This window comes from Hyperoodon ampullatus (assembly GCF_949752795.1).
Source record: "Hyperoodon ampullatus genome assembly, chromosome: 2".
Lineage (NCBI taxonomy): Eukaryota > Metazoa > Chordata > Mammalia > Artiodactyla > Ziphiidae > Hyperoodon > Hyperoodon ampullatus.
The window spans coordinates 39652866-39664693 of NC_136915.1; the positions used below are offsets into that span (position 1 = coordinate 39652866).

Genomic DNA, 11828 nt, shown 5'->3' on the forward strand with positions numbered 1-11828 from the left:
ACTTATAGGAGGGCAGGAAATGTGTTGTTCTCCTCTGTGTATATTTCTCAATACCTGGGTCTTGTATATAGCAAGAGCTCAATATGCGTTTATTAAACTGAATCTTGCCACCATTGACTGTGCATCTTTACAGAAAGATCCTGGAGTGAGTTTACTCTAAAATTCTGCTTTCACTGCCTGACTTGATCAACATGCAATTTTTAAAGTATACTAATAGTCCTAAACTAAGAGCTACCAATACTCATGTTGGTTTGCTTCATTCTTTCATCCTTTCTTTCAACACACTCTGGACTCCTCTCAAGACATCTCTTCAGGGTACAGGGAGACGTGGCTGGGAGGACGTCTCTCACTCATGGAGGTAGGGTGACCTTGGAGAACTGTTCCACCCCACTGGTTAGGAGACGACAGTCATTAAAACCATATTAAAAAGCAGAGTTGGGGAACCCGAAAATAGATCTGAATGATTTCTGTCTCAGTTTCTAAGTCTGTAAAACATAGAGTTTTGAGATGTTACATAAAAAGCGCTTAAAACAGTATCTGCCGCATGGTAAGTACTCAATAAATGTTAGAATTGTATTATAATGTAGTAGACTGGAAAAAACAAGAGTCAGGACTTTTCACTTCTAGTACTATCTCCACCACTGACTGATGTCTTGTCCAATCTTGATCAAGTCCTTTCCCCTCTGTGGGCCTCTCTCCATCTGTAAAACTGAAGTAGAACCAGATGGATCCCAAGCTCCTTCTACCTTCAACGAGGTATATTTTTCTATGATCAACAAAGAGCCTTCTGTTCCAGATGCTGAAGCTGTTGGCAAGGAAAAATTGTAGCTGCTGGTTCCCAGAAGAGAGGGGCCGAGACCAAGGCAAGGCCAGGACAATTGATTAGTAAACCACCTGTGCACCTTCCCCTGTGTGAACTATAACACATTCACTGCAGGTTCCTGAACAGAGAACCACCTCCCTGCCAACAAAACTCACAGCAAAGGCAAGACAAGAGCCTGAAAACAATAGCAGCAATGAAGAATCCTGCCTTGTGCAGAATTCCTGCACTTTCTTACCTTTGATGCCTGTGGATTAGGCATCAGTTAGGGCACCATCAATCTAAACTAGGGCCCTCCTTAGGCACAAAGAGAAGGAAGAACATAAAGGCCCACTCTGAACATGAAAGCTCATAAAACAAAGACCAAAGCGAGTAAATAAAAAATGTCACTGACTCATTCGACTGAACACACTGCAGAGGCCTACTATGTGCTAGGCAGAGGAGGTATGAAACAGACATGATCCCTTTCCACCAATGTAGTCAGAGTACATATGGGGTGACACATCCCAAAGCAGACTGTAATAAGAGCTATATTTGAGGTGTAGCCCCTGCTACGGAAGATGGGAAGGGGGCAACTAATCCAGTAGGGGAGACCACAGAAGCTTCAATGACAAGCTACATGAGACACGGGCCTTGAAAGATGGGGAGGTGGGAACCTCAGGAAGACGGAATCTAGGCAAAGGAACATGCAGGGAGTACTCGAGAAAAAAAAAACCAAACTAGTTTATTTTGCCTGGGCCACAGGGTGCAGGTTTGGGAGAACAAAGGGAAACAGGGCAGGAGAGAGATTTGGGAACAGATTATGGAGGGACTCATCCACGAGGCTGAAGAGTCCAACGTCTATATGGCAGGCAATGAGGCCCACCAAGGTTTCTGAGCAGAGATATAACATGATGAGAACACTGTCTCAGGAAAATCACATGGGCACCCATGAAAAGGATGCAAAAGGAACCAAATTACTAGATTACTATGGGAAGCTTCATAAGTATGTTCCAGAATCCAACAGCTCCTGTTCACAGAGCTTCTCTCTGCCCAGGTTCAGCTTCATGTAATCTGAATTTAAGAGGTGTTCCCTTGCCAGGCCCGTTAACCGTCAAAATCTGCTAGCATAACAGGACTTCCAGACAAAGTCAAAACCCCAATTAACCCTATGGATCACAGAACAGGAAGAGCTGATGTGGGAGAAGCTGGGGAGGGAGCACCAAAGTCTCCACCTGGCCCAGCTCCACATAAAAGACCAACCCTGGATCTCCTCTTTACATCACTTCCAGCCAAGCCTTCTTTACAGGGGCTGAAGCTAAGTACAGTGGGGCTGAAAGCACTTGGTCAGAGGCTGAGGATCTAGTGAAACAATATATATGAAATGCCCAGCACAGTGCTGGGCACATGGGCACTGGTCAGTAAGCACTGACCCAACCTGCAAGGTCAGTTCCACCTATAAATCCCACTGAGGCTTCAAGACCTAAGTCACCTTAACTCTTCCCCCAAGGCCTCTCTAAAGTACCCTAGTCCAAAATGACCTAATTCCTAGATATCACACCCATTTCATGTGTCAAATATTCAGCACCCAATTCATGACAGGTGCCATACAAGGTGACTCACGTAATCCCATTCAACCTTCACAATGACCCTCCTAAGCTCTTTTAATACAAGAGAAACTAAAGCTCTGAGAGGAGACTTTCCCGAGAACACACAGCTAGGAAGTGGCAGAGGTGAGATCTGAACCCAGGACTGCCTGACCCAAACTCAAGCACTTCCAACACTTCAATCCTGTCACCAGCGATGGCCTCTGATCTGCTACTGACCATCTGACAGGTAGCCTGGAAACTCCCTAAGGAGAGAGACGGTACCTGACACTACTCTCTCTCCTCACTGTACAGCGACCCACCTAGGTCAGGAGCTTTTAAATGAAAACATCTAACTTTAAAATAATGGAGTACACAGATATGATAAATTCCTCACATGAAAAACTATTCATGACGTTGGACTGCCTGAGCCCTGAGCCCAGCCATATAGCCTGATAGGGACTGAGTCTCAAGCTGGCCCCAGGATGAGCTCCGACCTCAGACACCTGTCACAACCCAAGCCCCGACCCTAGGCACAGGCTGAGCCCGGACCGGAAACACACGCTGCACCCAGAGCTCGTCCCAAACGGAGCGCTGCCAAAGGAGAGCCCTAAAGAAGCGTCCCCTTCAGCTGTCCCCGCCCCCCGCAGCAGAATCCGGTCGTGACCTCGGGCCGTTCTGAAAGCGCCGACTACTCCGTCCCAGGCACACGACTCATTCACAAATCCACCACCCTCCCCGCACCATTTCACTGGCAGGGAAACCTCGCTGTCTGGACCTTACCTCAGCTGACTCCCGGCAGGGCCTGTCACGCACACCCAGGCAGCAGCTCGCTCAGCCAAGAACACGGAAGAAGATATACTACCCCGAGGGGTGGGCCCGACGGCGTGTAGGGAGGAGCTGCGCCTGCGCCCTGATGGCTACGCCCAGCGAGTGTGGGCTAAGCAAACTGCGCAGGCGTGACGGGTGAAGGGCGGGGAGGTTGCTGGGATAAGGGGCGGGGCTTAGCTCCTTCTGGCAGTGCCTTTCCCGAGTGGAGGTCGGGAAACCCGGGAAGCGCAAGAAGGGAGGAGGCACGGCAGCAGCAGGTATAATTATATTTACCGAGCGCTTCTGCATGCCGGGAAGGAATTTTTAAAATCCCTTTTACATATGGGGAAATGCTGCCAGTCTTTTTAAAAACGAGAACGAATTCTGTAAAATTTCTTAAAAGGTTTGCGTGCCTGTATTTTCACCGTGAGAGTTTCTCTTTGAGTAAAGTATTACCCCCAGTAGGTAATGGTGGTTTAAAATAAAAAACGTAAAAAGTTCATTTCTTGCAGAAAACTACCTGCAAATAAATTAATATTTCAACCAACCCCCGACCTTCCCCCAGGCTGCAAGTGTGATGAGGGAGTGAGAGTGCTGCCTTGGGCTTAAGGTAGGCCCTAACTGAGTGTGTTTGCTCCGTTGTGAAATGGAAGTAAACATCCATTCCCTGCCTGTCTCAGGATTGCTGTGAGTGTCTGGCGAGCAATGCTCGTGAAAGAGCCTCTTGGACTTCCTTCCCATCATCCACCCGACAAATGTTCGTTCCCTTTCCCCTTCTAGGCTCAGTCTTCTCATCTGTATGATGGAAGGAGGTCTGGAGGTCTGGAACAATAGGGAACATTCAAGGCTTTGCTAGATTTCCCAGTCTGGGTGACGGCTGGAGGCAGGGCGGGTTCTCCCAAGCTTCTGTATTAAGTAAGTCACTTCCAGAATCTCTCAGTTCAACCTGAAAGCCCCTGTGTAAGTTGACCTCTCCCACCATCACCTTCCAGGCCCATCCAAGCTTCAAATCCTCAGAGGCCGCGCTGGCCTGTTCCCATCTCTGTTCCCTGAATGTCTCAATAGCTAGATGATCCTCAGTCACTCAGGTCTGTGTTCCAACCCAGGTTCTCAAAATTGCTGTGTTCCCTGCATGGCAACCAAGTTCAGTTAACAGCAGAGATGAGGGCTCTGGGGGGCTCAGAGGAGGAACAGCTTAAGGAAGGGCTCCCCAAATCAGATGGAGCTCCAGCCATGCCTGTGGCTCCCTTCACCACACACTCTACACAACTCCTGATAGTGGGGCAGTGGGAGTGGCAGCAGGAAACTTCCAAGAGGCTGCCGTGTTCCTGGGGGCCAAGGGTGGTGGGGCATCTTTTACTCAGCAGGTGAATGCTCTGCTCCAAGGTGGGGAGAATGGCTGGGCAGCTAGGCTGCAGACGGCTTTGTTTTCCTGTTGGCTCAAGATCCATAAGAATATTTGGAGCAGGGAATGAGGAAGCGAGCCAAACTATCCCTCTACCTTCAATACATTGCCTCTCCAAGGATCCTGTCCTGCCAAGTTTTGCCCTATGGGGGCTCTTTTATCTGTGTAGCTGAGGCCTCAGCTCTCTCTCTTTTTTTTTTTTTGGTACGCGGGCCTCTCACTGTTGTGGCCTCTCCCGTTGCGGAGCACAGGCTCCGGACGCGCAGGCTCAGCGGCCATGGCTCACGGGCCCAGCCGCTCCGCGGCATGTGGCATCTTCCCAGACCGGGGCACCAACCCGTGTCCCCTGCATCGGCAGGCGGACTCTCAACCACTGCGCCACCAGGGAAGCCCAGCTCTCTCTTTTATCTTCTCCTTTCTCTGTCTTCTCCAAGCATCCCTCTCTGAATTTCTCAAAGAAGTTTTGTGAGGGCTTCCTGATGTATTCAGACATTCTCATGTAAGGTGCAGGCCTTGGCCACACAGTTCTGAGATAAGTCCATGCTCATATGGTGTATTCCAGAACAACTATGATCCCAGAGCCTGAAGTTTCTAAGAGTCTAAGCTGTCCAGTAATTGAGGAGGTAGTGTGTGACCTGTCATAGGAGGTATGCAAGCAGAGCCACCTTTTAGAATGCTGGACTGGGGCCTCCTCTGGTAAGCCAGAAGAAGGGGCTGCAGAGTGCAGGGCCTTACAGATCCTACAGCAATGAAGGGAGGGATACCGGGCATCAGGAAGGGAGCTAGGCAGCTAGCCAAAGACAAACGATTCAACAAGCTATTATATGTCAAGCATCTAGAGCTGTACCTAACACATAGTATTAGTTATTATTGTGAATGATCCACAGACTGTAATGAAGGAGCTTAGAGATCCATAAGTCCCTCACTCCCACACCTGATCATGAAGTACATGCCAGAGTACCTTGGGGGCTGGGCTGGGACTGGAACCCAGGTCTCTGTCTCCCAGGAGAGGCACTGCACAAAGCCAGGCTGACTCCTTCTCAGGTAGAAGGAAGAGCTCTAGGTGGGCCTTTGCTGACTCTTAAGAACCAAGCTGGTTTTCAACTCTTGGCTGGGCAGTTGAGGGTAAGGGGCAGTGGACTGACAGCAAGACCTGAGCTAAGAGCGTCATGTGTCTCCTGGGGAAGAAGCTCAGGAGTCAGCCCCATGTCTTGCCACCACTTGGAGCTCTAGCCAGCACCCGACAGACAGCCTTCTTTTGAGAAGCGTTTCCTCTGCTGTGATTACAGTTAGGGCTGTATTTCTGCCCTGTACCTTAACCCATTAGCTCCAATAAACCACCCAGATTAAGGGGGTGGAGTGAGAGTAGCCAGTGCCAGGTGACCTGAGCTGAAACAAGGAAAGACTTTCCCAAGAGACTGAGTTCCCCGAAGGCAAGGGCCAGCCCTCCCCACTCTGAGGTTCCTAGCCTAGCCCAGGAATTCTGGGTCTAGGATTCTCAGAGCCCTGGGAAAACTTTGGTGACTCCACCCTGGAGAGCTGGGCCAGACATGACCACATCAGCCAGCCCTCCACATGGCCCAGGACCTCAGGACAAAAAGCCCTCCCTGCCCCATTCTGGCCCAGTTCCTTCTACAGCCTGCCCAGGAGCCATGTGGCACCCAGACCACAGCTTCCCACCAGGGCCTTTAGTTTGCCTCCTTTATTTTACCAAAAATAACAACAATAAAATTTCCCTCTGTTTCACAAAAAAATACATCCCCCGCCCCCTGCCGCGTAATCAGCACTGGCCATAGCCTAGACTCCATCTTCCAATCCACAGTCCTCCTTGGCAGAATCTTTTGACACCGCCCCCCCCACCCCCCCTCACACCAGAGCTTCTGGCAAAGCTGCTGGGCCAGTGCTTCCCTCGGGAACTTCTCTGGAGGCAGCTGTCCCAGGTCCAGCTGGCTGGACCCAGGAGCCCCATCTGCTTCCCCAGAGATCTGGCAGCTGCGGGGCCATGGAGAGGGGCATGATTTTGGAGGTTTGGCTCAGCAGACAACCCCAGCAGACCACAGGGGTGGTGGGGCACTCTGGCATCAGGCTAGAAATCCTTGCTCAAAGCAGGAACAGTTGTATCCTGGAGAGGGGCTGTCAAACCCTCCTTTGGAGTGCATCTCATTTCCCTGTGTAGCAATCCACAGGCCAGGGGTGGGAGTCAGAACCCCTGGTTTCCGCTCCAGCTCCACAAAAGCTTTGCTGGGAGGCCTTGGACAGTTTCTCCCGCCTCTCCTCTGGCTTCAGTTTCCTCCCATGTACGTGGATGATTCTGTGAGTGAGACTGGATGATCCTCAGATTCCTTCTGGCTCTCCATCCTGGCCCCCCAGCCTGGAGTCTCCAGGAGAGGAGGGCCTTGACCCTGCCTCAGTTTCCCCACCTGTGGGTCTGGGCGCAGGGCTGGGCATGGCGGTGCTGAGTAATAAGTGCTGAATGAACATGCCAGTTTCTCTGTGGACAGCTATGCTCTGAGATCCAACCAGCTGGAATGTTTCAGGGATGGTTGGGAAGGAGGCAGGTACTTGCAGGATGGGGGCTCTCCAAGCCTGGAAGAGCCCATTCACAGCTATGTGGTCCTCAATGTCCCAGGCGGGAGATAAGGCTCCGGAGCTTCCCAATTCAAGCTCACTAGCTTTGTGGGTTGGAGGATTATCTTGTGCTGGGCTTCAGATCCTCACAACCACATCTGGAGATTCAGGAAGCTAGATTGGAGTATATGATTCCTGATTTAAGGACTGGGGATCTTTGTGGATATGAAGAATCACCCCTGACGCCCATGAGGCTATCTATAATCAGGCCTCCTGGAGGCAGAGGGATGAGGGAAATGACAGCTCCTGGGCATCTCTAGCTGAGCAAATCAGAACCTATGGTGGGCCAGGATTTTAGTCAGGGCAGGGCCCCCCTTCCTACCTCCCCCCATCAGTAGCTCCCCAGAACTCATGCTGATGGAAGATGGTAGCCTGGAAGATTCAAACATGGAGCTACATCTACAACCACAGTTTGTGCACTTACACACATAGTCAGACACACCAAATGGGGAGACTGACTCGTCATCATTCCTAAGTGGTCATGGTCCGATGGCCCTAATCCCTACTTCCTTCCTTCCTTCCTCCCTTCCATCCATCCATCAATTTACGTAACATTTATGGAGGACCTACTATGTGCCAGGAACAGTCTAAGGCACGTAGCTCTCACAGACACACCCCACAGTCAAAATCATACACATACACACCGATATACACATGTCATCCGTGTCCACTCACACACAGGCTGCTCATGCTCTTGCATCTTTCTTGCCGTCACTTCAGCCACATCCACGTTCCCCAAACAGGCTTGGCAACCACCGTGGAAGGGTCAAGTGTCAGAGCAGACTAGACTTCATGCTAAGGGTTTAGCTGCTCCTTTTTACCTGTCTGCCCACCTTTAAGCTCTTCCCTACTCCACTCACAGTCAGGGGGACATGTGGGCAGACTCCTGAGAACCAGAAGTCCAGGGGCTTTGGGTGTGTGGAGGGGCCCCAGGGCCTTCAGGTCCCTCTGCTACCAGACTTCTGAGGGTCCCCCCCCTGGCCACTCTGTGTTCAGATGGTCCATCTGATGGGCAACAAGGTCCAGGTCTGGGCTCAGTGACAGATCCGCTCTGTCATCTCCCTCTGCAGAGACACAAGGTGGGGAGGGGTCAGTCAGAGCTCAACCTGCCAGGCAGCCCGTTTCCAAACCACAGGGCCCAGCTACTCTTCTACCTGAGCCTGGCCCCTTCCCGCCGCCACCGCCTCCCAACTCCAGGCTGCAGATCTGTGTTTGTAAACTGATACTTGAATGAAGTTGCTATTAAAGTGCAAAATCCATTGTTAAATGAATTGCGGTCCCCTAACATATCCACTTGGATGTTGGATTTTCTTAAAGCAGGTAGCCTTCGGATCTGAAAACTCAGAGGCTAGCTCTGGTTGGGGAGGGCAGTGGGGGCTTGGCCTCACCAGTGGCTCCAGCTCCCGCTGGTCCACCAGGCTGAACTCGCGGATGAAGTAATAGAAGTGCTTGTAACAGGTGTTGACGTGCGCCTCGGCCCCCATGCTGAGAATGCTGTCGAAGTGGTGGATGTAGACATGCACAAAGACGCGGAAGAGGCGGGTCAGGATCTTGGTGCAGACCTGCTGGAAGTTCTTGGGGAAGGGAACTCCTAGGGGGCGGGATGGGCAGATGTGGGGCATCAGCAATCTGATGATGAAACTCTGCCCAACCCTGCCCTCCCCCCCACAGGCAGCCTTTGCCCAAGATGGCCTCTTCCCTAGCACACTTCCCTGTGGGAAACAGAGATCAAGGTTTGCTTTCTCCCATACTTCCCTTTTTAATGAAGCACTGTGCCTCTCCTCTGCTGAAATACAAATCATCTTCTGATTGTCCCATCACCCTGAACAGGACTCTGCTACTTTGTTGGGTCACTGACCAACCCTTCTTAGACTATAATGGAAGTTATGCCAAAACTCTCCCCAGAAACATGTGCATCTGTAGGTGCTCGCACACAACACCCTTGGATGCAATTCCAAGGAGAGTTCATCAATATCTGGGGTCCATTTTTAAAAATATGGGCCTTCAGGATTGAGTTCTAACTTCCCAGCATGGCACCTGCTCAAGGCCTTTCATGATCTGATCCTGACCTGCCTCTCCAGCCCTACCGACTCCTTCCCCTTCGCAACATTCACACAGCAGGCCCTAGACGCCAATCCTGAGAATTACTAAATCTTCATGAACAAGTTCATATATCTCTCAGTCCTTCAAATAGTCAATAAGACTCACAAGAACCTTCCATCTGTGAGCCAGGCCCTGTGCTGGGTCCTTTGCACCTTTGGCCTGGTATGATAATGGGTATGGCAGCCATTCTAGATATGATAAAACAGAGGTGCATAAATGTGGAACCACTTGCCCAAGGCCACACAACTATTAATTAGTACAGACTGGAGGCAGGATTCAAGCCCTCTTTGCACTGCACTGCAGCACCCCTCAGAGATAAATGCCACAGACCCTGCCAGAGACAAGGTCCAGGACCTGCGAAAAAGGCACAATTTCTGTACAGTCCCCCATGCTCACGGTGGAGAACTTGGTGGCTACTCTCTCTTCTCTGCTGTGGCAGAGCCATCCCAGGATTAAGGCACAGGCACCTGGGATCTCACAGGCCTGGGGGTGAAGGCTAGAAGGGAACAAGCGGTCAGACGCAGGCCCACACTGACTCACCCCACTCCATGAGGCCCTTCCCCCTCCTCACTGCTCTCGGGTGAGGCTGAGCCCTGTCTCCCTGTGAGCCCTTCCAGGCCCAGCCCAGGTCCCTCAGACTTGTCCTGTCCATCTAGACGTGGGGCCCTGGGCCTCAAGAGACCTGAGCTGGTTCTGAGTCCCTCCTGATTCGGTGCACTGTCCCTCTCTCGGCCTGTTTCCTCTCATGTGAAATGAAGATACCCATGTTGGACGTGATAGTGCAGGAAATGGAAGGCCACCGACTGGGGAGGGGCGTGGGCACTGATTTGTGACTCAAGGCCCTCAGCATTCAGACTTCTCCCCTCTGGGCCTGACCACCCTGCCCCGCCCATCTCTGATTCCCATAGCCTTAACACAGATGAACAGGAGGCCAGGTGGGGCGCGGCTGCTGTGATGAACACAGGGTCATGCCTGCTCAGCTCCTGAGCCAATACCTTGTCTTGCTGCCCTTGGGTGGGGAAGCCAGGCCAGGATGACATCATTCATCTCCTCTCCCCACCCTCACCTGCCCAGGCTGCCCAGCTAAGAAAAGAAAAGGCTCCATGGATTGGGCTTGACAAGGGAAAATTCTGCCTTTAGAGCCCACTGAGGAGGAGATACCGTCTGGCCCCCATGGGGCCCCACCCCCTTCCCTTTCCTGGGGCCAGGAGTCAGAGGGGACTCCCAGGAGGCAGCAAGTCAGATCAGCCCAAGCAGGGCAACCTGCTAGGAGCACCTTGAGGCACCTGTTCTGGAAGGTTTTGAGAATCATAGTGGTCTTGCCAGGGTGTTCCCTGGAGAGACACTCAAGCTTCAGACAAAAAGAGGCCCCAAACTGGGAGCCAGGCAGCCCTAGCTCAAGATGCCTGATCTTGAGCAGACACGATCTCCCTGAGCCTCCGTTTCCTCTTGGCTGTATCAAGCTAAATGCCTCATCTGCGTGATGGGCCCCGCTGGCTCCCTTCCTCCCTAGCCAGGCCTGACCTGCCTGCCAGGCGGCACTCACCCACGCGCGTGGGAAAGACATCCTCGTCGTTGATGAGGCCCTCAATCCAGTCCATGAGCAACGCCATGTAGCGCGGCGCTGAGAGCTTGGCCGGCCGCCGGTACTGGCGCTCGTCCTGCCAGCGGTACTCGTAGCGGGGCCCGCCGGCCATGACCGGGCAGCTGGTCTCGCTGCAGCGCTCGGCCATGGTGCCGTAGATGAGGTTGATGCGGTTGAAGAAGTCCACCACATGCACGGCGATCCAGTCGTCGATGTTCTCGCCCGGTGGCAGCCTCACCACACTGCGCAGGTCCAGACCCGACTTGAGCGACGCCTGTGCCTTCTTATACAGCTCAAAGCGCTGTGTGCCCGGCTCGAAGCGCTTCCGCGGCCTGAACGTCTTGTCCTTGGCGAACACCTGCTTCAGGCACAGCGCCATGGCCAGGATGGGCCGAGGGCCAGGGGTCCAGGGGCAGGCCCTGCGGATGCCCTGCCAGGGCCAAGGGCATGGGGGAGCATGGTGGTCAGGTCCTTACCAAATGGGCTTGACTTCCCAACACATCATTTCCCTCCCACCTCTCGGCTTTTGGCCTGGAATTCTCTGCCTGGAATCTAAATCCTCCTCATCCCCACAGTCCAGCATCCTGCCCTATTTCCAGATACCCTAGCTCCCCCTGCCAAGCGTCCACAGCCCTCCCATCTTGTTTAGTTTCCTCTCCACTTTCATTGTGTCTCAGAGAGGGCTGGGCCTGGGCTCCAGACAGGTGCTCCTCAGACTTGCTGTGAACCATTAGAGAGCTGGCAGAGGCTTCCTGCAGGCAGAGGCCCCTGCAGGAGGCAGGGGCCTGCACAAGATGACCTCTGGGGATCCCATAGGCTAGTTGGTAAAGCGTGGGAGAGCCGGCCTGCATTGTCCTGGGGGTAGGGGGAGAGCCCCCGCCCTCGGCTTCCTCTGAGATATCCCACAGTCCA

At 52.6% G+C, this 11828-nt stretch overlaps 1 protein-coding gene across 2 annotated transcripts; it reads right to left on the bottom strand.

The window, feature by feature from the left end:
- Positions 1-8179: 8179 nt before the first annotated feature.
- Positions 8180-11295, bottom strand: MOB3C (MOB kinase activator 3C; the record flags this gene model as incomplete). 2 transcript variants are annotated; one of them, XM_079725247.1, is made up of 3 exons in its annotated part: positions 8180-8290; positions 8656-8819; positions 10878-11295. In XM_079725247.1, the coding sequence occupies 3 exons, from the start codon at positions 11293-11295 to the stop codon at positions 8180-8182; spliced, it is 693 nt and encodes a 230-aa protein (XP_079581373.1). The 2 variants fall into 2 exon arrangements, with proteins under 2 accessions (XP_079581373.1, XP_079581374.1); XM_079725248.1 differs by having other exon boundaries at positions 8263-8292; positions 8617-8819.
- Positions 11296-11828: the final 533 nt, after the last annotated feature.